We start from the raw sequence: 27,387 nt of genomic DNA on the forward strand, positions 1-27,387 counted from the left end.
GGTCCCTCATGGTGGTGGTGGGTCCCTCATGTCATCATGGGGGTCCCCATGGTGGAGGTGGGTCCCTCATCGTCATGGTGGGTCCCTTCTCATGGTGGGTCCCTCATGGTGGTGATGATGGGTTCCCCATGGTGGTAGTGGGTTCCCCATGGTGGAGGTGGGTCCCTTCTCATGGTGGGTCCCTCGTGGTGGTGGTTCCTTCATAAGGGGTCCCTCATAGTGGAGGGGGGTCCCTCATGGTGGAGGTGGGTCCCTTCTCATGGTGGGTCCCTCGTGGTGGTGGTTCCTTCATAAGGGGTCCCTCATCATCATCATCATCATCATCATGGGGGTCCCTCATGGTGGTGGTGGTGGGTTCCCCATGGTGGAGGTGGGTCCCTCATAGTGGAGGTGGGTCCTTTCTCATGGGGGTCCCTCATGGTGGTGGTGGGTCCCTCATGTCATCATGGGGGTCCCTCATGGTGGAGGTGGGTCCCTCATCACGATGGTGGGTCCCTTCTCATGGTGGGTCCCTCGTGGTGGTGGTTCCTTCATGGAGGGTCCCTCATCATCATCATGGGGGTCCCTCATGGTGGAGGTGGGTCCCAAATATCATGATGGGGGTTCCTCATGGTGGTGGTGGTGGGTCCCAAATATCATGATTGGGGTTCCCCATGGTGGAGGTGGGTCCCTCATCATCATGGTGGGTCCCTTCTCATGGTGGGTCCCTCATGGTGGTGGTTCCTTCATAAGGGGTCCCTCATCATCATCATGGGTCCCTCATGTTAGTGGAGGTGGGTCCCTCATCATGATGGTGGGTCCCCTCTCATGGTGGGTCACTCGTAGTGGTGGTTCCTTCATAAGGGGTCCCTCATGGTGGTGGTGGGTCCCAAATGTCATCATGGGGGTCCCTCATGTTGTTGGTGGTGGGTCCCTCATGGTGGTGGTGGTGGGTCCCTTCTCATGGTGGGTCCCTCGTGGTGGTGGTTCCTTCATAAGGGGTCCCTCATCATCATCATCATCACCATGGGTCCCTCATATCATCATGGGGGTCCCTCATGGTGGTGGTGGTGGGTTCCCCATGGTGGAGGTGGGTCCCTCATGGTGGAGGGGGGTCCCTCATGTCATCATGGGGGTCCCTCATGTTGTTGGTGGTGGGTCCCTCATGGTGGTGGTGGTGGGTCCCTTCTCATGGTGGGTCCCTCGTGGTGGTGGTTCCTTCATAAGGGGTCCATCATCATCATCATCATCACCATGGGTCCCTCATATCATCATGGGGGTCCCTCATGGTGGTGGTGGTGGGTCCCCATGGTGGTGGTGGGTCCCTCATGTCATCATGGGGGTCCCTCATGGTGAAGGTGGGTCCCTCATCGTGATGGTGGGTCCCTTCTCATGGTGGGTCACTCGTGGCAGTGGGTCACTCGTGGCAGTGGGTCACTCGTGGCAGTGGTCACTCCTCATGGTGGGTCCATGGTGGTGTTGTTGTTGTTGGTGGTGGTCCCTCACGAGGGTGGTGGGTCACTCCTCATGGTGGGTCCGTGGTGGTGTTGGTGGTCCCTCACGAGGGTGGTGGTCACTCCTCATCGTGCAGCTTCTGGGGTGGGGTGGGAGAGAAGACAGCGGGTCCGGGGGCGGTCATGGGGTGGCTGTGGGGCTGGGGGGGGTGTTTGACGGGGGGAGGTCCCACCTTGGCTCCGATGTCGCGGCTCTTGGCCCGCAGTTTGTTGACCTGGGACTCGGCGATGTCGGCGCGTTCCTCGGCCTCGTCCAGCTCGTGCTGCGCCTTCCGGAACTTGGCCAGGTTGGTGTTGGCCTGTTCCTCCTGGGGGGGCAAGGGGGGGTCAGGGGGGTGGCACCAGGGCCAAACGTCCTCCTGCCTCCCCCCCACGGCTGAGCTGTCTTTGTCCCTCTGTCCGTCGATCCATCCGTCCGTCCCCATCCTTCTGAAGGCTCAGCCATCCGTGGGCTCAGCGTCCATCTCTCCGTCATCCACCCATCCATGGATCCATCCACCCATCCATCCATCCACCCATTCATCCATCCACCCATCCATCTGTCCATCCATCCACCCATCTGTCCATCCATCCACCCATCCATGGATCCATTCATCCATCCACCCATCCATTCATCCACCCATCCATCCATCCATCCACCCATCCACCCATCATCCATCCATTCATCCACCCACCCATCCATGGATCCATTCATCCATCCATCCATCCACCCATTCATCCATCCACCCATCCATCTGTCCATCCATCCACCCATCCATCCATCCATCCACCCATCCATTCATCCACCCATCCATCCATCCATTCATCCATCCACCCATCCATCCACCCATCCATCCATCCTTCTCTTTGATCCATCCACCCATCCATCCATCCATCCATCCATCCACCCATCCACCCATCCATCCATCCATCCATCCACCCATCCACCCATCCATCATCCATCCACCCATGCATCCATCCATCCTTCCATCCACCCATCCCTCCATCCATCCATCCTTCTCTTTGATCCATCCCTCCGTTCATCCATCTGTCTGTCCATCCATCCATCCATCCTTCTTCCCATCCATCCCTCCATCCATCCATCCATCCATCCATCCATCTTCTCTTTGATCCATCCCTCCATTCATCCATCTGTCTGTCCATCCATCCATCCACCCACCCATCCACCCATCATCCATCCATCCATCCACCCATCCATCCTTCTTCTCTTTGATCCATCCCTCCAGTCATCCATCTGTCCACCCATCCATCCATCCTTCTTCCCACCCATCCATCCTTCCACCCATCCTCCTTCTCTTTGATCCACCCACCCATCCCTCCATCCTCCTCCATCCACCCTCCCCTCGTCCCTCCCTCCCCGTTCACCCACCGCCTCCTCCGCCTGCCGCTTGTAGGCCTTGACTTTCATCTGCAGTTTGTCCACCAGGTCCTGCAGCCGCAGCAGGTTCTTCTTGTCCTCCTCGGTCTGCGGGGACAGGGGTGGACATTGGCTCAGGGTGGCACCAGTCAGGGACTCCAGGTCACCCGTGACCGGTCAACTGACCGGGTCAACCCTCTGGGTCACCTCTGTCCCTGTGGCCACCAGGTCAATGTCCTGGGTCATCTCCATCCATACGGCCACCAGGTCAACGCTGTGGGTCACCTCTGTCCCTGTGGCCACCAGGTCAATGTCCTGGGTCATCTCCGTCCCTACGGCCACCAGGTCAATGTTGTGGCTGATCCCTGTCCCTGTGGCCACCAGGTCAATGTCCTGGGTCACCTCTGTCCCTGTGGCCACCAGGTCAATGTTCTGGGTCACCTCTGTCCCTGTGGTCAGCAGGTCAATGTCCTGGGTCACCTCTGTCCCTGTGGCCACCAGGTCAATGTCCTGGGTCATCTCCGTCCCTACGGCCACCAGGTCAATGTTGTGGCTGATCCCTGTCCCTGTGGCCACCAGGTCAATGTTCTGGGTCACCTCTGTCCCTGTGGTCAGCAGGTCAATGTCCTGGGTCACCTCTGTCCCTGTGGCCATAAGGACAATGTCCTGGGTCATCTCTGTCCCTGTGACCACCTGGTCAATGTCCTGGGTCACCTCTGTCCCTACAGCCACCAGGTCAATGTTCTGGGTCATCTCTGTCCCCGTGGCCAGCAGGTCAATGTCCTGGGTCACCTCTGTCCCTACGGCCACCAGGTCAATGTCCTGAGTCACCTCCATCCCTAAGGCCAGCAGGTCAATGTTCTGGGTCACCTCTGTCCCTGTGGCCACCAGGTCAATCCTCTGGGTCATCTCTGTCTGTGTGGCCACCAGGTCAATGTCCTGGGTCACCTCTGTCCCTGTGGCCACCAGGTCAATCCTCTGGGTCACCTCTGTCCCTGTGGCCACCAGGTCAATGTTCTGGGTCATCTCCATCCCTGTGGCCACCAGGTCAATCCTCTGGGTCATCCATGTCCCTTTGGCCACCAGGTCAATGTCCTGGGTCATCTCTGTCCCTACAGCCACCAGGTCAACGCTGTGGGTCATCCATGTCCCTGTGGCCATCAGGTCAATGTCCTGGGTGACCTCTGTCCCTGTGTCCACCAGGACAATGTCCTGGGTCATCTCCGTCCCTATGGCCACCAGGTCAATCCTCTGGGTCATCCATGTCCCTGTGGCCACCAGGTCAATGTCCTGGGTCACCTCTGTCCCTGTGGCCAGCAGGTCAATCCTCTGGGTCATCCCTGTCTGTGTGGCCACCAGGTCGATGTCCTGGGTCATCTCCATCCCTACGGCCACCAAGTTGATGTTGTGGGTCATCCATGTCCCTGTGGCCACCAGGTCAATGTCCTGAGTCATCTCTGTCCCCGTGGCCATAAGGTCAATGTTCTGGGTCATCTCTGTCCCTGTGGCCATAAGGTCAATGTTCTGGGTCACCTCTATCCCTGTGGCCACCAGGTCAATGTTCTGGGTCACCTCCATCCCTACAGCCAGCAGGTCAATGTCCTGGGTCATCTCCATCCCTACAGCCACCAGGACAATGTCCTGGGTCACCTCTGTCCCTGTGGCCACCAGGTCAATCCTCTGGGTCATCTCCATCCCTGTGTCCACCAGGTCAATGTCCTGCATCAGTGACGTCCCCGTGGCCGCCACCGTCTCTCCCCATTTCCAGTCCCCCGTGAACGTAGATGAAGAGGGGCCACACCATGGTGGTCCCACCCAGTAGATGAGCTCCTTGACCCCTCCATGGGGGTCTCACCTTGCCCCCCCCCCCCGGTGTCTCACCTGGTAGCTGAGCTCCTTGACCCCCCCACAATGGTCTCACCTTGCCCCCATGGTGTCTCACCTGATAGATGACCTCCTTGACCCCCCCAGGGTGGTCTCACCTGGTAGCTGAGCTCCTTGACCCCCCATGGTGGTCTCACCTTGCCCCCCCTCAGCATCTCACCTGATAGATGAGCTCCTTGACCCCTCCATGGTGGTCTCACCTTGACCCCCCCATGGTGGTCTCACCTTGACCCCCCCATGGTGGTCTCACCTGGTAGTTGAACTCCTTGACCCCCCCATGGTGGTCTCACCTTGACCCCTCCACGGTGGTCTCACCTGGTAGCTGAACTCCTTGACCCCCCCTCAGTGTCTCACCTGGTAGCTGAGCTCCTTGACCCCCCCATGGTGGTCTCACCTTGCCCCCCATGGTGGTCTCACCTGGTAACTGAGCTCCTTGTCCCCCCCCCCTCGGTGTCTCACCCGGTAGCTGAACTCCCTGACCCCCCCATGGTGTCTCACCTGGTAGCTGAGCTCCTTGACCCCTCCATGGGGGTCTCACCTTGACCCCCCCTCGGTGTCTCACCTGGTAGCTGAGCTCCTTGACCCCCCCGTGGTGGTCTCACCTTGCCCCCCACGGTGGTCTCACCTGGTAGCTGAGCTCCTTGACCCCCCCATGGTGGTCTCACCTGGTAGCTGAGCTCCTTGACCCCCCCTCGGTGTCTCACCTGGTAGCTGAGCTCCTTGACCCTCCTCTCGGACTTGCGCAGCCCCTTGACGCTCTCGGCGTTCCTCTTCTGCTCGGCCTCCAGCTCGGCCTCCAGCTCCCTCACCCGCCCCTCCAGCTTCTGCAGCTGCTTCTTGCCGCCCTTCAGGGCCAGCTGCTCGGCCTCGTCCAGGCGCAGCTGCAGGTCCTTGATGGTCTGCTCCATGTTCTTCTTCATCCTCTCCAGGTGGGCGCTCGTGTCCTGCTCCTTCTTCAGCTCCTCGGCCATCATGGCCGCCTGCAGGGGTGGGGGGGACAACGGGGAGGTCCGGCCGGGTGGTTCGTCCCCCCGTCACCCCGCCCCGGCCGCGCCACTCACGTCGGTGACGGCCTTCTTGGCCTTGTCCTCGGCGTTGCGGCACTCCTGCACGGCCTCCTCCACCTCCGCCTGCAGCTGGGAGACGTCGCCCTCCATCTTCTTCTTCTGGTTGATCAGGCTCGTGTTCTGGGGGGCGAGGGGGGAAAGGGGGACCTCAGGGGGCGGCCCCGGGGCTGCTGACCCAGGTCTTGACCCCCCTCCCCAGGCCTTGGAGGCTCCCCAGGGCTCGGCAGGGTTGGAGGATCTTCTTCCGGGGATCTTGGTGAGTCGACACAGAAGCCGCCGACCTTCCGTAGAGCAACTCAAAGAGAAGCTCCCAAACTTCTGTAGAGCAACCCAACCTTCCTTGGGCCTTCCATGGACCAACCCAACCTTCTTCAAACCTTCCATGGACCAACCCAACCTTCCTTGGACCTTCTATGGACCAACCCAACCTTCCTTGGGCCTTCTATGGACCAACCCAACCTTCCTTGGACCAACCCCACCTTCTTCAAACCTTCTATGGACCAACCCAACCTTCCTCGGACCTTCTATGAACCAACCCAACCTTCTATGGACCAACCCAACCTCCTCCAGATCAACCCAACCTTCTTCAAACCTTCCACGGACCAACCCAACCTTCTTCAAACCTTCTATGGACCAACCCAACCTTCGTTGGGCCTTCTATGGACCAACCCAACCTTCCTCAAACCTTCCATGGACCAACCCAACCTTCCTCTTACCTTCTATTGACCAACCCAACCTCCTCCAGATCAACCCAACCTTCCTTGGACCAACCCAACCTTCCCTGGACCTTCCACGGACCAACCCAACCTCCTCCAGACCAACCCAACCCTCAGGAGGAGGTGGGGCCACCGGGCCAACACCACCTCGAGCCGCCTCGAGGTGCCCAAACCGACCAAGCGTCTCCGTCTCTCCTGGGTTTGAGCGCCCCTGGACGGAGGTGCCCCCTCTCTGGGAGGTCTCACCTGCGAGTGGAGGAGCTGGACCCTCTCGCTGGCCTCGATGAGCTCCTGCTCGGCCAGTTTGCGGGCCCGCTCGGTCTGCTCGGCCAGCGCCCGCAGCTCCTCCAGCTCGGCCTGCAGCAGCGCGTTCCGCCGCTCCGCCACGGCCACGTTCTCCCTCAGCTCCTCCCCGGCCCTCGCCGCCTCATCCAGCTGCAGCTGCGTGTCCTGGGGGGCCACCCCGCCGTGAGGACGGGGGGCCAGGAGGGTGGGGGGGGCCACCCAACTGCCCCTGGGGGGTGGGGAAGGGCAGGGAGGTGCCCCCGACCGTGAGGGTGGTGGGGAAAGGGTGGTGGGTTTACCCGGCTATGGGGGTGTGGGGAAGGGAACCCAAACACCCCTGGGGGGTAGGGAAGTAGGGGTAGGACCACTCAACCACCCCTGGGGGGGTGGTGGGGCCTCCTACCCATCACCCTCCCCATGGGGCAGGTACCCTCAGGTACCTCCTACCCATCCCCATGGGACAGGTACCCTCAGGTACCTCCTGGACCTCACTGGGACAGGTACCCTCAGGTACCTCCTACCCATCCCCATCCCCATGGGACAGGTACCCTCAGGTACCTCCTGGACCTCACTAGGACAGGTACCCTCAGGTACCTCCTGGACCTCACTAGGACAGGTACCCTCAGGTACCTCCTACCCATCCCATGGGACAGGTACCCTCAGGTACCTCCCACACCTTGCTGGGACAGGTACCCTCAGGTACCTGCTGGACCTCACTGGGACAGGTACCCTCAGGCACCTCCCACCCATCACCATCCCCATGGGACAGGTACCCTCAGGTACCTCCTGGACCTCACTGGGACAGGTACCCTCAGGTACCTCCTGGACCTCACTATCCCATGGGACAGGTACCCTCAGGTACCTCCTACCCATCCCATGGGACAGGTACCCTCAGATACCTCCTGGACCTCACTGTCCCATGGGACAGGTACCCTCAGGTACCTCCTACCCATCCCCATGGGACAGGTACCCTCAGGTACCTCCTACCCATCCCCATGGGACAGGTACCCTCAGGTACCTCCTGCCCATCACCATCCCCATGGGACAGGTACCCTCAGGTACCTCCTACCCATCACCATCCCCATCCCCATCCACCCACAGGTACCTCCTGGACCTCACTGTCCCATGGGACAGGTACCCTCAGATACCTCCCGGACCTCACTGTCCCATGGGACAGGTACCCTCAGGTACCTCCTACCCATCCCCATCCCCATGGGACAGGTACCCTCAGGTACCTCCTGGACCTCACTGGGACAGGTACCCTCAGGTACCTCCTACCCATCACCCTCCCCATGGGGCAGGTACCCTCAGGTACCTCCTGGACCTCACCATCCCATGGGACAGGTACCTTCAGGTACCTCCTACCTCACTATCCCATGGGAAAAGTGCCTTCAGGTACCTCCTGGACCTCACTGTCCCATGGGAAAAGTACCTTCAGGTACCTCCCAGACCTCACTGTCCCATAGGACAGGTACCCTCAGGTACCTCCTATCCATCCCCATGGGACAGGTACCCTCAGGCACCTCCTACCCATCCCCATCCCCATGGGACAGGTACCCTCAGGTACCTGCTGGACCTCACTATCCCATGGGGCAGGTACCCTCAGGTACCTCCTACCCATCACCATCCCCATGGGACAGGTACCCTCAGGTACCTCCTGGACCTCACCATCCCATGGGACAGGTACCCTCAGGTACCTCCTGGACCTCACTGGGACAGGTACCCTCAGGTACCTCCTACCCATCCCATGGGACAGGTACCCTCAGGTACCTCCCGGACCTCACCCTCCCCATGGGACAGGTACCCTCAGGTCCCTCCCACACCTCACAGGTACCCTCAGGTACCTCCCACACCTCACCCTCCCCATGGGACAGGTACCCTCAGGTACCTCCTGGACCTCACCCTCCCCATGGGACAGGTACCCCCAGGTCCCTCCCACACCTCACAGGTACCTTCAGGCAGCCCTGCAGGGCCTTGACTTGCTTCTGGGCCTCGCTGGCGCCGCGGTTGGCGTGGCCGAGCTGGATCTCCATCTCGTTCAGGTCGCCCTCCATCTTCTTCTTCAGCCGCAGGGCCTCGTTGCGGCTCCGGGTCTCGGCGTCCAGCGAGGTCTGGAGAGACTCCACCACCCGCAGGTGGTTGCGCTTCGCCTGCTCCATCTCCTCCTCCTTCTCCCCCAGCTTCCGCTCGTACTCCGCCTTCACCTGGTTGAACTCCAGCTGCGCCCGCAGGATCTTGCCCTCCTCGTGCTCCAGGGAGGCCTGAGGGGGGGACACACGACACAGAGGGGGGACCTTGAGGGTCGTGGAGGGTGAATGTGTCGCCGGGGGAACGCGGGGGACGCGGCTGGTCCCACCTCGGCCTCCTCCAGGGCGGCCTGGAGCTCCAGCTTCTCGGCGTCCAGCTGCTTCCGCGCCTTCTCCAGCTCGTGGGCGGACTTGTGGCCGGCGCCGAGCTGCTCCGTGAGGTCCGAGATCTCCTCTGCTCCGGGGGGAGACCCCATCAGAACCCGTGGGAGGGGTGGGCGACATAGGACAGGGGGGTAGAGCTGCCCACGACCTCACCTTGCAGGTTCTTGTTCTCCCTCTTGAGGGTCTCCAGGTGCTCCAGCGACTCCTCGTAGACGTTCCTCAGCTTGAAGAGGTCGGTGCTGAGGGCCCGGGCCTCCTTCTGCGACGCCTCCAGCTCCGTCTGCGACTCCTCGAACTTCTGCTTCCACTCGGACAACACCTGGAGGGGGGGGGACACACAACCTGGGGTCACCCTCCTGTGCCCCCCCAAAACAGGAGGCCAGGCCCGAATGAATTAACCGAGAAATTTGGGGCCTGCTGACGAGTCACCAACACCCCAAACCATCTGTGCTCGCTCTGTTCTACTCTACTGGGCCAAAAACTTAAGAGAATGGTAAAAAAAAAATGTAATAAACCTAAAGGTAATAAATTAAAGATGCAGCAGGATGAGGAGGACACTTGAATAGAAGAAACAAGCCGGGAGACGGGGTTTTTTCCAAGCTTCAGGGAGCGGGTCGGGAACAACGGAAGAGAAGAAGGGTCAGGCTGAGGAAGGTGAGTTTAAGCCCCCAGACTCAGGGGAGGAAGGGGGGTGTAGGTGGAGCTCAGGCAGGGCTTGGGGTGGTCCTTCCCCTAACCCTCTCCTCATCCCATGGGTCTGGGGGCTGATTCTCATCTTCCTCAGCCCGATCTCCCTTCTCTTCCATTGTTCTTGTCCCGCTCACTGAGGCTTGGAGAAGGCCTTGACTTCCAACCTGTTTCTTCTGCTCAAACGTCCACCTCACCCTACTACATCTTAATTTATTACCTTTAAGTTTATTACATTTTTTTTACCATTCTTTTAAGTTTTCGCTCCGGTGAGAAGAACACGACGAGCGCAGGTGGTTTGGGACGTTGGCGACTCGTCAGCAGGCCCCGAATTTCTCGGTTAATTAATTTGGGCCTGGCCTCCCGTTTTTCACCCCCCATGGCCCCCACCTTGTCGAAGTTCCTCTGCTTCTTGTCCAGGGCGGCGGCGGCGGCGTTGGAGCGCTCCACGTCGGCCATCAGGTCCTCGATCTCGTTCTGCAGCCGGTGCTTGGTCTTCTCCAGCGAGGAGCACTTGGCGTTCACGGCCTCCACCGCCTCCTCGGCCTCCTGCAGCCGCTGCGCCAGCTTCTTCCTGCCCCCGGGGAGCGGGGGACGGGGGGACAGCCCGGGGTCAGCCCTGGGCTGGGCGGGACCGCTCAGGCCTCCTCCCGCCCGGCTGTTGGCCGGGGTTCTGCTCTGGGTCTCCTCTACCTCCTCTGGGACTTTGTCCAGAACCTTCTCCAGAGGGTGGAGTCTCCACCCTCCACCCCACAGAAGCTCAGTCCATGGGTAGATGACTCAGTTTCCTCCAGAACCTTCTCCAGAACCTTCTCCAGAACCTTCTCCAGAGGGTGGTCTCCACCCTCCACCCCACAGAAGCTCTGCCCACGGGCGGATGACTCAATTCCCTCCAGAACCTTCTCCAGAACCTTCTCCAGAACCTTCTCCAGAACCTTCTCCACTGGGTGGTCTCCACCCCCCAACCCCCTCAGAAGCTCCATCCATGGGCGGATGACTCAATTCCCTCCAGAACCTTCTCCAGAACCTTCTCCAGTGGGTGGTCTCCACCCTCCACCCCTCAGAAGCTCCATCCATGGGCGGATGACTCAATTCCCTCCAGAACCTTCTCCAGAACCTTCTCCAGAGGGTGGTCTCCACCCCCCAAACCCCTCAAGCTCCATCCATGGGCAGATGACTCAATTCCCTCCAGAACCTTCTCCAGAAGGGGGAGTCTCCACCCCCCACCCCACAGAAGCTCCATCCATGGGCAGATAACTCAATTCCCTCCAGAACCTTCTCCAGAACTTTCTCCAGAGGGTGGAGTCTCCACCCCCCCACCCCACAGAAGCTCTGCCCATGGAGAGATAACTCAATTCCCTCCAGAACCTTCTCCAGAGGGTGGTCTCCACCCCCCAAACCCCTCAGAAGCTCCATCCATGGGCAGATGACTCAATTCCCTCCTTAACCTTCTCCAGAACCTTCTCCAGAACCTTCTCCAGAGGGTGGTCTCCACCTCCCACCCCACAGAAGCTCTGCCCATGGAGAGATAACTCAATTCCCTCCAGAACCTTCTCCAGAGGGTGGTCTCCACCCCCCACCCCACAGAAGCTCCATCCATGGGCGGATAACTCAATTCCCTCCAGAACCTTCTCCAGAGGGTGGTCTCCACCCCCCCGACCCCCCCCCAGAAGCTCCGCCCACGGGGCGGGGACTCACTTGGCCTCCTCCAGCTCCTCGGTGCGTTGGATGGCGTCCGTCTCGTACTTGGTCCTCCACTGGGCCACCTCGGAGTTGGCCTTGGAGAGCAGGCGCTGGAGTTCGGCCTTGGCCTCGGTCTCCTCCTCGTACTGCTCCCGCAGCAGGTCCCCGTCGTGCCGGGCCGACTGCAGCGCGTGGGCCAGCGCGTTCTTGGCCTGGGCCGGAGGGGAAGGCGGCGCCCGTGGGGTCGGGCGGGCTGGAGCGGCCTCGGGGTTCTTCGGCTCAGCGAGAGCTGGTCACGGTCACCCCGCCCAACCCGACCTTCTGCAGGCCAACCCGACCTTCTGCAGATCAACCCAACCTCCTCCAGACCAACCCAGCCTTCCATGGACCAACCCGACCTTCTGCACCCCAACCCAACCCTCTGTGGATCAACCCGACCTTCTGTGGATCAACCCGACCTTCTGTGGATCAACCCAACCCTCTGTGGATCAACCTGATCTTCTGCAGACCAACCCAACCCTCTGTGGATCAACCTGACCTTCTGCAGACCAACCCAACCTCCTCCAGACCAACCCAACCTCCTGCAGACCAACCCAACCTCCTGCAGACCAACCCAGCCTTCCTCGTACCTTCCATAGACCGACCCAACCTTTTGCAGATCAACCCAACCTCCTCCAGACCAACCCAACCTCCTCCAGACCAACCCGACCTTCTGCAGGCCAACCAGACCTTCTGCAGGCCAACCAGACCAACCCAACCTTCTGCAGACCAACCCAACCTTCTGCAGACCAACCCAACCTTCTGCAGACCAACTCAACCTCCTCCAGACCAACCCGACCTTCTGCACCCCAACCCAACCCTCTGTGGATCAACCTGACCTTCTGCAGACCAATTCGACCTTCTCCAGACCAACCCCACCTTCTGCAGACCAACCCAACCTCCTGCAGACCAACCCAACCTTCTGCACCCCAACCCAACCTTCTGTGGATGAACCTGACCTTCTGCAGATCAACCCAACCTCCTCCAAACCAACCCAACCTTCTGCAGACCAATCCAACCTTCTGCAGACCAATCCAACCTTCTCCAGACCAACCCAACCTTCTGCAGACCAACCCAACCCTCTGTGGATCAACCCAACCTCCTCCAGACCAACCCAACCTCCTGCAGACCAACCCAACCCTCTGCAGACCAACCCAACCTTCCTTGTACCTTCCATGGACCGACCCAACCTCCTCCAACCCAAACTTCTCCAGACCAACCCAACCTTCTGCAGACCAACCCCACCTTCTTCAGACCTTCCCCAGACCAACCCAACCCTCTTTGACCTTCCATCAACCTCATCCAACCTCCTTCCCACCAACCCAACCCTCCTTGGACATCCTGTGGACCAACCCCACCTTCTTCAGACCTTCCACACATCAACCCAACCTCCCTTGGACATCCTGTAGACCAACTCAACCCTCTTCAGACCTTCCCGAGACCGACCCAACCCTCTTTGACCTTCCATCAACCTCATCCAACCTCCTTCCCACCAACCCAACCTCCCTTGGACATCCTGTAGACCAACCCCACCTTCTTCAGACCTTCCCCAGACCGACCCAACCCTCCTTGTACCCTTTTTCTAGACCTTCTGTAGACCAACCCAACCCTCCTCAGACTCTCCGAGACGCAACAACCCGCAGAGGGACCCACCCAACCCAACCCAACCCAACCCAACCCGACCCAACCCAACCCAACCCGACCCAACGCAACCCAACCCAACCCAACCCGACCCAACGCAACCCAACCCAACCCAACCCGACCCAACCCGACCCAACCCAACCCAACCCAACCCAACCCGACCCAACCCAACCCAACCCGACCCAACCCAACCCGACCCAACCCGACCCGACCCGACCCGACCCGACCCAACCCAACCCGACCCAACCCAACCCAACCGGTGACCGCGAGGGCGACGGACCCCCGTGACCTTCCTGGAGCCCCCCACCCCTGATCCAACCTTCATCTCCTCCTCCAGCTGCCGGCGCAGGTCCTCCAGCTGCTGGGTGTAGGAGACCTTCCCCCGGGTCAGCTGCGACACCAGGGCCTCCTTCTCCTCCAGCTGCCGGGACAGCTCACCTGTGCGAGGGGCGGGGCTTCAGGCGTGGGGCGGGGCTTCGGGGCGGGGTGAGGGGCGGGGTCAGCACGTGGGGAGGGGGCTGAAGCGGGTGGAGATGTGGGGCGGAGGGTGAAGACGAGGGAAAAGGGATGAAGGGAGAGGGTGGGGATGAAGGTTTGGGGGGGATGTGGGGCGAGGGGTGAAGGGGTGGGGCGGGGGGTGGAGGTGGTGAAAGGGGGTGGAGGTGTGGGGTGGGGGCTGCGGATGTGGGGTAGAGGGTGGAGGTGTGGGATGGGGGCTGTAGATGTGGGGCAGGGGTGGAGATGTGGGATGGGGGAGGCAGATGTGGGGCAGGGGTGGAGGTGGCGGGAAGGGGTGGAGTTGTGGGATGGGGGCTGCAGATGTGGGGCAGGGGCTGCAGATATGGGGCAGGGGGTAGAGGGATGGGGGCTGCAGATATGGGGCAGGGGGAGGTGTGGGGTGGTGGCTGCAGGTGTGGGGCAGAGGGTGGAGGTTTGGGGCAGGGGTAGAGGTGTGGGATGGGGTGGAGGTGTGGGGTGGGGGGTGGAGTTGTGGGATGGGGGCTGTAGATGTGGGGCAGGAGGTGAAGGTTTGGGACAGGGGTTGGAGGTGTGGGATGGGGGCTGCAGGTGTGGGGCAGGGGCTGGAGATGTGGGGCAGGGGGTGGAGGGATGGGATGGGGGCTGCAGGTGTGGGGCAGGGGGTGGAGGGATGGGATGGGGGCTGTAGATGTGGGGCAGGAGGTGGAGGTTTGGGGCAGGGGGTGGAGGTGTGGGATGGGGGCTTCAGATGTGGGGCAGGGGATGGAGTTGTGGGATGGGGGAGGCAGATGTGGGGCAGAGGGTGGAGGTGTGGGATGAGGGCTGTAGATGTGGGGCAGGGGCTGCAGATATGGGGCAGGGGGTGGAGGTGTGGGATGGGGGCTGTAGATGTGGGGCAGAGGGTGGAGGTGTGGGGTGGGGGCTGTAGATGTGGGGCAGGGGCTGCAGATGTGGGGCAGGGGCTGCAGATGTGGGGCAGGGGGTGGAGGGAAGGGATGGGGGAGGCAAATGTGGGGCAGGGGTGGAGGTGTGGGGTCGTGGCTGCAGGTGTGGAATGGGGGCTGCAGATGTGGGGCAGGGGGTGGAGGTTTGGGATGGGGGTGGAGGTGTGGGGCAGAGGGTGGAGGTTTGGGGCAGGGGTGGAGGTGTGGGGTGGGGGGTGGAGTTGTGGGATGGGGGCTGTAGATGTGGGGCAGGAGGTGGAGGTTTGGGGCAGGGGTTGGAGGTGTGGGATGGGGGCTTCAGATGTGGGGCGGGGGGGGAGGTGTGGGGTGGTGGCTGTAGGTGTGGGATGGGGGCTGCAGATGTGGGGCAGGGGGTGGAGGTTTGGGGATGGGGGCTGCAGATGTGGGGCAGAGGGTGGAGGTTTGGGATGGGGGAGGCAAAAGTGGGGCAGGGGTGGAGGTGTGGGGTGGTGGCTGCAGGTGTGGAATGGGGGCTGCAGATGTGGGGCAGGGGATGGAGTTGTGGGATGGGGGAGGCAGATGTGGGGCAGGGGGTGGAGGTGTGGGATGGGGGAGACAGATGTGGGGCAGGGGGTGGAGGTTTGGGGCAGAGGATAGAGTTGTGGGATGGGGGCTGCAGGTGTGGGGCAGGGGGTGGAGGTGTGGGATGGGGTGGAGGGATGGAATGGGGGTTGCAGATGTGGGGCAGGGGCTGCAGATGTGGGGCAGGGGGTAGAAGGATGTGATGGAGGCTGAGGATGTGGGGCAGGGGGTGGAGGTTTGGGGCAGGGGGCGGAGCCGTGGGATGGGGTGGAGTTGTGGGATGGGGGAGGCAGATGTGGGGCAGGGGGTGGAAGTGTGGGATGGGGGCTTCAGATGTGGGGCAGAGGTGGAGATGTGGGATGGGGTGGAGGCGTGGGGTGGGGGCTGCAGATGTGGGGCAGGGGCTGCAGGTATGGGATGGAGGCTGAGGATGTGGGGCAGGGGGTGGAGGTGTGGGATGGGGGAGGCAGATGTGGGGCAGGGGGCGGAGCTGTGGGGCAGGGGGCAGAGCCGTGGGGCAGGGGCTGGAGATGTGGGGCAGGGGGTGGAGGGAAGGGATGGGGGAGGCAAATGTGGGTCAGGGGGTGGAGGTGTGGGATGGGGGCTGCAGATGTGGGGCAGGGGGTGGAGGTGTGAGATGGGGGCTGTAGATGTGGGGCAGGGGTGGAGATGTGGGATGGGGTGGAGGTGTGGGATGGGGGAGGCAGATGTGGGGCAGGGGACGGAGCTGTGGGGCAGGGGGCGGAGCCGTGCGGCAGGGAGGGGCTGCAGAAGTGGGGCAGGGGGTAGAAGGATGGGATGGGGGCTGCGGCTGTGGGGCAGGGGTGGAGATGTGGGATGGGGTGGAGGTGTGGGATGGGCGAGGCAGATGTGGGGCAGGGGGTGGAGTTGTGGGATGGAGGAGGCAGATATGGGGCAGGGGACGGAGCTGTGGGGCAGGGGGCGGAGCCGTGGGGCAGGGAGGGGCTGCAGATGTGGGGCAGGGGGTGGAGGTGTGAGATGGGGGCTGCAGATGTGGGGCAGGGGGCGGAGCTGTGGGATGGGGTGGAGTTGTGGGATGGGGGAAGGCAGATGTGGGGCAGGGGCTGGGGCTGTGGGGCAGGGGGCGGAGCCGTGGGGCGGGGAGGGGCTGCCGGTGTGGGGCGGGGCTCCCACCGTTCTCCGTCTGCAGCTTGGCCCGCTGGGCGTTGGCGTCGGTGAGGACGCGCTGGGTCTCCTCCAGCTTGGCCAAGTGCTCGGCCGCCTGGTCCTCCAGGGAGCGCGACATCTTCTCCATGGCCACCTGCGGGGGGCGGGCCGGGGTGGGGAGGGGGCCACGGGGAGACCCCCCGGCCCTGGAGGGGCCACGGGGAGACCCCCCGGCCCTGGAGGGGTCCGAGGGCCACGTGGGACAGGGTTTGGAGATGCCCGGTCTGGTGGAAGGGGAGCCTTGGTGGGATCCACTCAACCCAACCCAACACAGCCAACTGGAGAGTCTTCAACCCAACAGAACCCAACCCACTGGAGACTCTTCAACCCAACAGAACCCAACCAACTGGAGACTCTTCAACCCAACAGAACCCAACCAACTGGAGACTCTTCAGCCCAACCCAACGAGCTGGAGACTCTTCAGCCCAACCCAACCCAACCCAACTGACTGGAGACTCTTCAGCCCAACCCAACGAGCTGGAGACTCTTCAGCCCAACCCAACCCAACCAACTGGAGACTCTTCAACCCAACCCAATTCAACCAGCAGGAGACTCTTCAGCCCAACCCAACCCAGCTCAACCAACTGGAGACTCTTCAGCCCAACAGAACCCAACCAGCTCGAGACTCTTCAGCCCAACCCACCCCAGCCAACTGGAGACTCTTCAGCCCAACCCAACCCAACACAACCGACTGGAGAGTCTTCAACCCAACCCAACCCAACTCAACCAACTGGAGACTCTTCAGCCCAACCCAACCAACTGGAGACTCTTCAACCCAACCCAACCCAACCCAACCAACTGGAGACTCTTCAGCCCAACCCAACCCAACCCAACTGGAGACTCTTCAGCCCAACCCAACCCAACCCAACCAACTGGAGACTCTTCAACCCAACCCAACACAGCCAACTGGAGACTCTTCAGCCCAACCCAACCCAACCAACTGGAGACTCTTCAGCCCAACCCAACCCAACCAACTGGAGACTCTTCAGCCCAACCCAACCCAACCGACTGGAGACTCTTCAGCCCAACCCAACCCAGCTCAACCAACTGGAGACTCTTCAGCCCAACCCAACCCAACTCAACCAACTGGAGACTCTTCAGCCCAACCCAACTCAACCAACTGGAGACTCTTCAGCCCAACCCAACCCAACCCAACCAGCTGGAGACTCTTCAGCCCAACCCAACCCAACCCAACCCAACCCAACAACTGGAGACTCCTCGCGGTGCCCCTGGGAGGATCCAGGGGGGCACATCCCTCCCCCCTCCTCTGTCTCCCCACAGGTGGAACGGTTCCCACCCAGAAGAGGGGGTCAGGTGGGACTGGGGGAAGGAATCCTTCCCCGTGAGGGTGGCCAGGCCCAGGGAAGCCGTGGCCGCCCTTGGATCCTTGAAAATGTCCAAGGCCGGGTGTCCCTGACCGCGGGTCGACAGAACCGGATGAACCTCACGGTCCCTCCCACCCAAACCCCCCCCCCCCCCACGACTCCCCCTTGGCCTGGCCCTACCTTGGCCTTGATCAGCTGCTCCACGTTGGCGCCGAGGTCGTCCAGCTCCAGCTTGAGCTCGCTCTTCTCCTTCTCCAGCTTCTGCTTGACGCGCTGCAGGTTGTCCAGCTGCTCGCCCAGCTCGGCCACGCTGTCGGCCTGCTTCTTCCTCAGCGCCGCCGCCGTGGCCTCGTGCTGCAGCGTGGCCTCCTCCAGGTCCCGCCGCAGCTTCTGGAACTCGGCCTCCCGCTTCTTGCTGAGCTCCAGCTGGGCCGAGGTGGCGCCGCCGGCCTCCTCCAGCCGCTCGCTGAGCTCCTCCAGCTCCCGCGACAGCTCCGAGCGCTGCTTCTCCACCTTGGCCCGGCCCGTCCGCTCCGCCTCCAGCTCCTCCTCCAGCTCCTCGATCCGCGCCTGCGCCGTGCGGGGGAGGTGGTTGGGGAAGGGGGGTCCACCCAACCCTTCCGCTCGACCCAGCTCAGCAACTGGAGGCTCTTCGACCCAACCCGAGCAGCTTGGGACACTTCAACTCAACCCAACCAGCTGGAGACCCTTCATGTCAACCCAAACCAACCCAACCAGGTGGAGTGCCTTCAACTCAACCCAACCAGCTGGAGACCCTTCAAGTCAACCCAAACCAACCCAGGCAAATGGAGTGTCTTCAACTCAACCCAACCACCTGGAGAATCTTCATGTCAACCCAACCCAACCCAACCAAGTGGAGTGTCTTCAACTCAACCCAACCAGCTGGAGACCCTTCAAGTCAACCCAAACCAACCCAACCAAGAGGAGTGCCTTCGACTCAGCCCAACCAGCTGGAGAATCTTCACCCCAATCCAACCATCTGGAGACTCTCCAACCCAACCTGAGCAGCTTGGGACACTTCAACTCAACTCGACCCAACCAGCTGGAGACCCTTCAAGTCAACCCAACCCAACCCAACCAAGTTGAGTGTCTTCGACTCAGCCCAACCAGCTGGAGACTCTCTCACTCTTCACCCCAATCCAACCAGCTGGAGACTCTCCAACCCAACCCAAGCAGATTGGGACACTTCAACTCAACCCAACCAGCTGGAGACCCTTCAAGTCAACCCAAACCAACCCAACCAGGTGGAGTGTCTTCGACTCAGCCCAACCAGCTGGAGACTCTCTCACTCTTCACCCCGATCCAACCAGCTGGAGACTCTTCAAGTCAACCCAAACCAACCCAACCAGGTGGAGTGTCTTCAACTCAACCCAACCAGCTGGAGACCGTTCAAGTCAACCCAACCCAACCCAACCAAGTGGAGTGTCTTCAACTCAACCCGACCACTTGGAGAATCTTCACCCCGATCCAACCAGTTGGAGACTCTCCAACCCAACCCAAGCAACTTGGGACACTTCAACTCAACCCAACCAGCTGGAGACCCTTCAAGTCAACCCAACCCAACCCAACCAAGTGAAGTGTCTTCAACTCAACCCAACCAGCTGGAGACCCTTCATGTCAACCCAAACCAACCCAGCCAAGTGGAGTGTCTTCAACTCAACCCAACCAGCTGGAGACCCTTCATGTCAACCCAAACCAACCCAGACAAATGGAGTGTCTTCAACTCAACCCAACCAGCTGGAGACCCCTCAAGTCAACCCAAACCAGCCCAACCAAGTGGAATGTCTTCGACTCAGCCCGACCACCTGGAGACTCTCTGACTCTTCACCCCAATCCAACCAGCTGGAGACGCTCCAACCCAACCCAAGCAGATTGGGACACTTCAACTCAACCCAACCAGCTGGAGACCCTTCAAGTCAACCCAAACCAACCCAACCAAGTGGAGTGTCTTCGACTCAGCCCGACCACCTGGAGACTCTCTCACTCTTCACCCCGATCCAACCAGCTGGAGACTCTTCAAGTCAACCCAAACCAACCCAACCAAGCGGAGTGTCTTCAACTCAACCCAACCATCTGAAGACTCTCCGACCCAACCCAAGCGCTGAAGGTTCAACTCTTCAGCCCAACTCAAACCAACCCAACCCAACCACCTGGAGACTCCAACCCAACCACCTGGAGACTCCAACCCAAGCACGTGGAGACTCCAACCCAACCACGTGGAGAATCTTCACCCCAATCCAACCACCTGGAGACTCCAACCCAACCACCTGGAGACTCCAACCCAACCACCTGGAGACTCCAACCCAACCATCTGGAGACTCTCCAACCCAACCCAAGCACTGAAGGTTCAGCTCTTCAGCCCAACTCAAACCAATCCCAACCCAACCACCTGGAGACTCCAACCCAACCACCTGGAGACTCCAACCCAACCACCCGGAGACTCCAACCCAACCACCCGGAGACTCCAACCCAACCACCCGGAGACTCCAACCCAACCACCCGGAGACTCCAACCCAACCATCTGGAGACTCCAACCCAACCACCCGGAGACTCCAACCCAACCACCCGGAGACTCCCCAGCCCCGCCCAAGCAGCCACAGCCCCAACCCCTCACCTGCAGCTCCTTCAGCTTCTTCTGGAGCTGCAGGGCCAGGGCCTGCTCGTCCTCGATCCTGCTGTTCTGCTGGTGGATCTCAAACTCCTTCCTGCAGAGGAAAGAGGCGGGTGCTGAGGGTCCCACCTCCGCCCCCGGGCGGGTTGTACCCGGGATGGGGGACCAGCCTCACTTCTTTAGCTTCTCCTCCAGCTGCTGCTTGTCGTTCTCCAGGTCCATGATGTTCTCCTGGGTCAGCTTCAGGTCACCCTCCAGCTTCCTCTTGGCCCGTTCCAGGTCCATCCGGATCTTCTTCTCCTGCTCCAGGGAGCCTTCCAGCTGTGTGGGGACACGGAAACGGGGAGAAACCTCAGGTTTTTCATCATTTCTGCCCCAGAAAGCTCCTCGGCGGGTCCAGGGGGTGGGACCGGTCGCGCTCACGTCGTCCACTTGCTGTTCCAGCTTGACTTTGCCCTTGGTCAAGGTGTTGACTTTGTCTTCCTCGGCCTGCAGGTCGTCCAGGGTCTGCTGGTGGGACTCCTGCAGGGCCTTCTTCTCCTTGGTCAGCTTGGCGATGGTCTCGTCCAGCCCCGCCATCTCCTCCGTCAGGTTCTTCACCTGTGGGAGCAGCATCCGGTCTCCGGCGCGGTGCCAGGAGCGGGTTCACCTCGGCCAACGGGGCCACTCCAATGCAGAGAACCCAAAACGTGTTGGGTCTTCTTGATAAACCCCACCCAACCAGCCTTGGGGTCTTCTCAGTCCGATCCTACCTTCCTTGGGTCTCCTCAACCCAACCCAACCAGATTTGGGTCTTCCCAACCCAACCAGCCTTGGGTCTTGTCAACTCGATCCAACCTTCCTTGGGTCTCCTCAACCCAACCCAACCCAACCAGCCTTGGGTCTCCTCAATGCAAACCAACCAGATTTGGGTCTTCCCAACCCAACCAACCTTGGGTCTCTTCAACCCAACCCAACCAGTCTTGGATCTCCTCAATACAAACCAACCAGATTTGGGTCTTCCCAACCCAACCGGCCTTGGGTCTCCTCAACCCAACCCAACCCAACCAGATTTGGGTCTTCCCAACCCAACCCGCCTTGGGTCTCCTCAATGCAAACCAACCAGATTTGGGTCTCCTCAATACAAATCAACCAGAACTTGGTCTTCCCAACCCACCCAGCCTTTGGTCTCCTCAACCCAACCCAACTGGCCTTGGGTCTCCTCAATACAAACCAACCAGATTTGGGTCTTCCCAACCCAACCAGCCTTTGGTGTCCTCAACCCAACCCAACCCATCCCACCCAGCCTTGGGTTTCCTCAACCCAACCCAAACAGATTTGGGTCTTCCCAATCCACCCAACCTTGGGTCTCCTCAACCCAACCCAACCAGATTTGGGTCTCCTCAACCCAACCCAACCAGATTTGGGTCTTCCCAACCCACCCAGCCTTGGGTCTCCTCAACCCACCCCAACCCAGCCAAGTCAACTCAAGTCCCCTCCCCTCGAGGCCGAGGCCCCCTCCCTGCCCTCACCTTGTTCTCGGTGGCGTGTTTCTCCTTCTCCACCTTGGCCAGGGTCAGCTCCAGGTCGTCGATGTCCTTCTTCAGCTCGGAGCACTCGTCCTCCAGCTTCCTCTTCTTGGCCGTCAGCTCGGCGTTCATCTCCTCCTCGTCCTCCAGCCTCTCCGTCAGCTCCTTCACCTTGGCCTCCAGCTGGATCTTGTTCTTGATCAGCTGGTCGCAGCGCTCCTCGGCGTCGTTCAGGTTGTCCTGCTCCTGTGGGAGGGGTGGCGGGCGACAAGGGGTGGCTCTGAGGGGGGTCCTGGGGGCGGTGGCACCCCTGGGATGTGGTTTTGGAGGGGGGGTCGTCCCACTCACGGCCTGCACTTGGAGCTGAAGGTCGTTCTTCTCCTGCAGCATGGACACCATCTTCTCCTCCAGCTCCTTCCGCCGCGACTCCGACTTCTCCAGGGCCTCCTTCAGCCGCCCGTACTCCTCCTTCATGTTCTGCGCCGGGAGACCCGCGGAGAGTCCAACCAACCATCCATGGCCCACCCACCCTGGTCATCCCGCCCCGCCCTGCCCTCCCTCTCCCACCTGCATCTCCTTCTCCGTCTCGGCGCTCTTCAGCAGGGGTTTGATCTTGAAGTAGAGCTTCATCCACGGCCAGTTCTTCACCCCCATGAAGGCCCGCAGGTTCCACTGGATCACCAGCAGCGCGTCCCTGCGGGGAGGGGGAGAGCAGGGAGGGGGACGTGGGTGCCACCACGGGTGACCCGCCCGGCGAGGAGAAGCCCCCCCCCTGGTCCCGCCCGGCTCACCCACCGGCGCTCGACGATCTTCTTGAACTCGAGGCGCATGAGCTGCCCCCGCGCCCGCGCCTGGATGCGGGTGATGATGCGGGACAGGCGCTCGTCCCGCATCTCCTCCAGCTGCCCCAGCAGCCCCGCCTTGAAGAACACCTGGGAGGGGGGGGGAAGGAGGTCGGGGAGAGGGCGGCGGGACGGCGGGGTCGGCGGCGGCGCATCGGGGGTGGGGTGGGGGGAACGGGGGGGACGGAGAGCACGCGGCCTCAAATGGGGTGGGTGGGAGGGACAGATGGACAGGGGGATGGGCAGGTGGGCAGGGGGATGGACAGGTGGACAGGGGGATGGACAGATGGACAGGGGGATGGACAGATGGGTAGGGGGATGGACAGATGGGTAGGGGGATGGACAGATGGGCAGGGGGATGGGCAGATGGGCAGGGGGATGGACAGATGGGCAGGGGGATGGGCAGATGGGTAGGGGGATGGACAGATGGACAGGGGGATGGGCAGATGGACAGGGGGATGGGCAGATGGACACGTGGATGGGCAGATGGACAGGGGGATGGACAGATGGACGGGGGGATGGGCAGATGGACAGGGGGATGGACAGATGGACAGGGGGATGGACAGATGGACAGGGGGATGGGCAGATGGACAGGGGGATGGACAGATGGACAGGGGATGGGCAGATGGGCAGGGGGATGGACAGAAGGACAGGGGGATGGAGAGATGGACAGGGGGATGGAGAGATGGACAGGGGGATGGACAGATGGACAGGGGGATGGGCAGATGGACACGTGGATGGACAGATGGACGGGGGGATGGACAGATGGGTGGGGGGATGGGCAGATGGACACATGGATGGGCAGATGGACAGGGGGATGGGTAGATGGACATGTGATGGACAGATGGACATGCGGGTGGGCAGATGGACAGGGGGAGGGACAGATGGGCAGGGGGATGGACAGAGGGACAGGGCATGGACAGAAGGACATGTGGATGGGCAGATGGACAGGGGGAGGGACAGATGGGCAGATGGACAGGGGGATGGGCAGATGGACAGGGGGATGGACAGATGGACATGTGGATGGACAGATGGACAGGGGGATGGACAGATGGACAGGTGGATGGACAGAGGGACACGTGGATGGGCAGATGGACGGGGGATGGGCAGATGGACAGGGGGATGAACAGATGGACAGGGGGATGGGCAGATGGACAGGGGGATGGACAGATGGACAGGGGGATGGACAGATGGACAGGGGGATGGGCAGATGGACAGGGGGATGGAGAGATGGACGGGGGGATAGATGGACACATGGATGGAGAGATGGACACGTGGATGGGCAGATGGACATGTGGATGGACAGATGGACACGTGGAGGGGCAGATGGGCAGGGGGATGGACAGATGGACATGTGGATGGACAGGAGGACACGGGGATGGACAGAAGGACAGGGGGATGGACAGATGGACAGGGGGATGGACAGGTGGACAGGGGGATGGGCAGATGGACAGGGGGATGGGCAGGTGGACAGGGGGATGGACAGATGGACAGGGGGATGGGCAGATGGGCAGGGGGATGGACAGATGGACACGTGGATGGACAGATGGACATGTGGATGGACAGATGGACATGTGGATGAACAGGAGGACACGGGGATGGACAGAAGGACAGGGGGATGGACAGATGGGCAGGGGGATGGACAGATGGACAGGGGGATGGACAGATGGACACGTGGATGGACAGGTGGACAGGGGGATGGGTAGATGGACAGGGGGATGGACAGATGGACATGTGGATGGACAGATGGACACGTGGAGGGGCAGATGGGCAGGGGGATGGACAGATGGACATGTGGATGGACAGGAGGACACGGGGATGGACAGAAGGACAGGGGGATGGACAGATGGACACGTGGATGGACAGGTGGACAGGGGGATGGGCAGATGGACAGGGGGATGGGCAGGTGGGCAGGGGGATGGACAGGTGGACAGGGGGATGGACAGATGGACAGGGGGATGGGCAGATGGGCAGGGGGATGGACAGATGGACAGGGGGATGGGCAGATGGACAGGGGGATGGACAGATGGACACGTGGATGGACAGATGGACATGTGGATGGACAGGAGGACACGGGGATGGACAGAAGGACAGGGGGATGGACAGATGGGCAGGGGGATGGACAGATGGACAGGGGGATGGGCAGATGGGCAGGGGGATGGAGAGATGGACACGTGGAGGGGCAGATGGACAGGGGGATGGGCAGAGGGACATGTGGATGGACAGAAGGACAGGGGGATGGAGAGATGGGTATGTGGATGGACAGATGGACAGGGGGATGGACAGAAGGACACGTGGATGGACAGATGGACAGGGGGATGGGCAGAGGGACACGTGGATGGACAGATGGGCAGGGGGATGGGCAGATGGACACGTGGATGGGCAGATGGACACGTGGATGGACAGATGGACACGTGGATGGACAGATGGACAGGGGGATGGACAGATGGACAGGTGGATGGGCAGATGGGCAGGGGGATGGACGGATGGACAGGGGGATGGACAGATGGACACGTGGATGGGCAGATGGACACGTGGATGGGCAGATGGACACGTGGATGGACAGATGGACACGTGGATGGACAGATGGACACGTGGATGGGCAGATGGACACGCGGATGGACAGATGGACATGCGGATGGACAGATGGACATGTGGATGGACAGATGGACAGGGGGATGGTCAGATGGACACGCGGATGGACAGATGGACACGCGGATGGACAGATGGGCAGGGGAGTGGTCTGACGGTGAGCTCCACGTCGCCTCGTGGGCGGCGGCACCGTTGGCAACGGGGGCCCTGCGGCCTCACCTTGGTGTGCCCGAACTTGTACTGGTTGTGGTCGATGTCGATGGAGCCCAGGAGCTTCTCGGCGCCCTTGCGGCTGTCGATGAACTGCCCCTCGGGGATGGCCGCGGGGTTCAGGATGCGGTACCTGGCGGCAGAGGGGACACGACCCCCCTCAATCAGCCCCGGGAGGGTTACGCCCCCCGCCCCAGGCCCCCCGCCCCGCGCCCACCGCCCCGTGCCCACCGCTGGCGGAAGTCCCCGTAGAGGATGCGGTTGGGGAAGCCCTTGCGGCAGATGCGGATCCCCTCCAGGACGCCGTTGCAGCGGAGCTGGTGCATCACCAGGGCGTTGTCCATCACGCCTGGGGGAAGGGACGCAGGTTGGGGTGGGGTCAACCACGAGCCACGCCCACCCTCCCACCCCCCCCTTTTCCCGCCCCCCCCCCGCCCTCTTGCTCACCCGGCTGCTTCCGCTCGTTGGGGACGAGGCAGCGCACGAAGTGGGGGTGGGTGGTCTTGAGGTTGGCCATCAGCTTGTTGAGGTTCTCCTGGGGGAGGAAGAGAAGGGGTTGGCCGAAGGGGAGAGCAGGGGAGGGGCCGGGGGCGGAGGGAGGGCGGGACCCCCCCTCCGCCTCGCGGTGGACGCGCCGCGCGAGTCCCTCACCCGGTGCAGGGCCGAGACCGTCTGGAAGGAGGAACCTTTCTTCTTGGCTCCTTTGCCCTTCCCGCCGTCGCCACCTGAGGAGAAGATGGACGGGGTGAGGCGGGAACGAAGGCAACTCTAGCGGGCAGCCGCCTTCCCCACCCACCCTTCACCCACCGGAGTCCGCCCCGGCGTAGTTGGAGAAGAGGCTGGCCAAGAGCTTGAGGGCGGATTTCTGGTAGAGCCCCACCACCGTCTCGTTGAGGGGGTCCTTGTTCTTCTCCAGCCAGCCCAGGATGTTGTAGTCCACGGTGCCGGCGTAGTGGACGAGCGAGAAGTGGGCCTCGGCCTTGCCCTTGACGTTGCGCGGCTTCCCGAAGTTGGCCGACTTGCCCAGGTGGTTGTCGTAGAGCTTGGCCTTGAAGGTCATGTCCGAGGCCTTGGGGAACATGCACTCCTCCTCCAGGATGGACATGATCCCCATGGGCTGGGGGGGGAGGAGGAGACGGCGTCGGCCACGGAGGACACCCAAGGGCCGCCCCAAAGTCGCTTGTTGGGTCCCTAACGGGCTCCAAGTGGACGGGCCCTCCTCCGTCGGCGCCCGGAGGCCCCCGGTGAGGGCGGTACCTTCTCGATGAGGTCGATGCAGGCCTGGAGGTCCATGCCGAAGTCGATGAACTCCCACTCGATCCCCTCCTTCTTGTACTCCTCCTGCTCCAGCACGAACATGTGGTGGTTGAAGAACTGCTGCAGCTTCTCGTTGGTGAAGTTGATGCAGAGCTGCTCGAAGCTGTTGAACTGGGGGAGGAGAGACGGGGGCAGATGACGGGATCGGCGCGGTCAACTCAACCCCCAACGGGGTCAGTGGGGTGAACCTGACACCCAATGGGGTGAGCGGGGTCAACTCAATCCCCAACGGGGTCAGCGGGGTGAACCTGACACCCAATGGGGTCAGCGGGGTGAACCTGACACCCAGTGGGGTGAGCGGGGTCAACAGGGTGAACCTGACACCCAGTGGGGTGAGCGGGGTCAACAGGGTGAACCTGACACCCAGTGGGGTGAGCGGGGTCAACGGGGTGAACCTGAGACCCAGTGGGGTGAGCGGGGTCAACTCAATCCTCAACAGGGTCAATGGGGTGAACCTGACACCCAATGGGGTGAGCGGGGTCAACTCAACCCCCAACGGGGTCAGCGGGGTGAACCTGAGACCCAGTGGGGTGAGTGGGGTCA

General features: G+C 61.6%; 1 protein-coding gene across 1 annotated transcript in view; it reads right to left on the reverse strand.

Annotated features, from left to right (window-relative positions):
* Positions 1 to 1,319: 1,319 nt before the first annotated feature.
* Positions 1,320 to 27,387, reverse strand: part of LOC127465114 (myosin-6-like) — a 29,579-nt gene continuing 3,511 nt past the window's right edge. Inside the window, 28 exon segments of the mRNA XM_051775580.1 lie at positions 1,320 to 1,416; positions 1,502 to 1,573; positions 1,667 to 1,801; positions 2,863 to 2,958; positions 5,439 to 5,714; positions 5,796 to 5,921; positions 6,764 to 6,967; positions 8,755 to 9,063; positions 9,159 to 9,283; positions 9,367 to 9,532; positions 10,291 to 10,474; positions 11,599 to 11,795; positions 13,583 to 13,701; positions 16,386 to 16,512; positions 17,924 to 18,313; positions 20,379 to 20,469; positions 20,551 to 20,696; positions 20,799 to 20,975; positions 21,887 to 22,129; positions 22,232 to 22,360; positions 22,451 to 22,577; positions 22,679 to 22,815; positions 25,537 to 25,660; positions 25,759 to 25,876; positions 25,975 to 26,062; positions 26,179 to 26,235; positions 26,324 to 26,644; positions 26,785 to 26,955. Coding sequence (XP_051631540.1) covers positions 1,553 to 1,573; positions 1,667 to 1,801; positions 2,863 to 2,958; positions 5,439 to 5,714; positions 5,796 to 5,921; positions 6,764 to 6,967; positions 8,755 to 9,063; positions 9,159 to 9,283; positions 9,367 to 9,532; positions 10,291 to 10,474; positions 11,599 to 11,795; positions 13,583 to 13,701; positions 16,386 to 16,512; positions 17,924 to 18,313; positions 20,379 to 20,469; positions 20,551 to 20,696; positions 20,799 to 20,975; positions 21,887 to 22,129; positions 22,232 to 22,360; positions 22,451 to 22,577; positions 22,679 to 22,815; positions 25,537 to 25,660; positions 25,759 to 25,876; positions 25,975 to 26,062; positions 26,179 to 26,235; positions 26,324 to 26,644; positions 26,785 to 26,955 — 4,404 coding nt within the window. The 3' untranslated portion in view covers positions 1,320 to 1,416; positions 1,502 to 1,552.

Source organism: Manacus candei, unplaced genomic scaffold, assembly GCF_025592945.1.
Source record: "Manacus candei isolate 608988 ecotype Guabito, Panama unplaced genomic scaffold, ASM2559294v1 h1tg000314l, whole genome shotgun sequence".
Classification (NCBI taxonomy): domain Eukaryota; kingdom Metazoa; phylum Chordata; class Aves; order Passeriformes; family Pipridae; genus Manacus; species Manacus candei.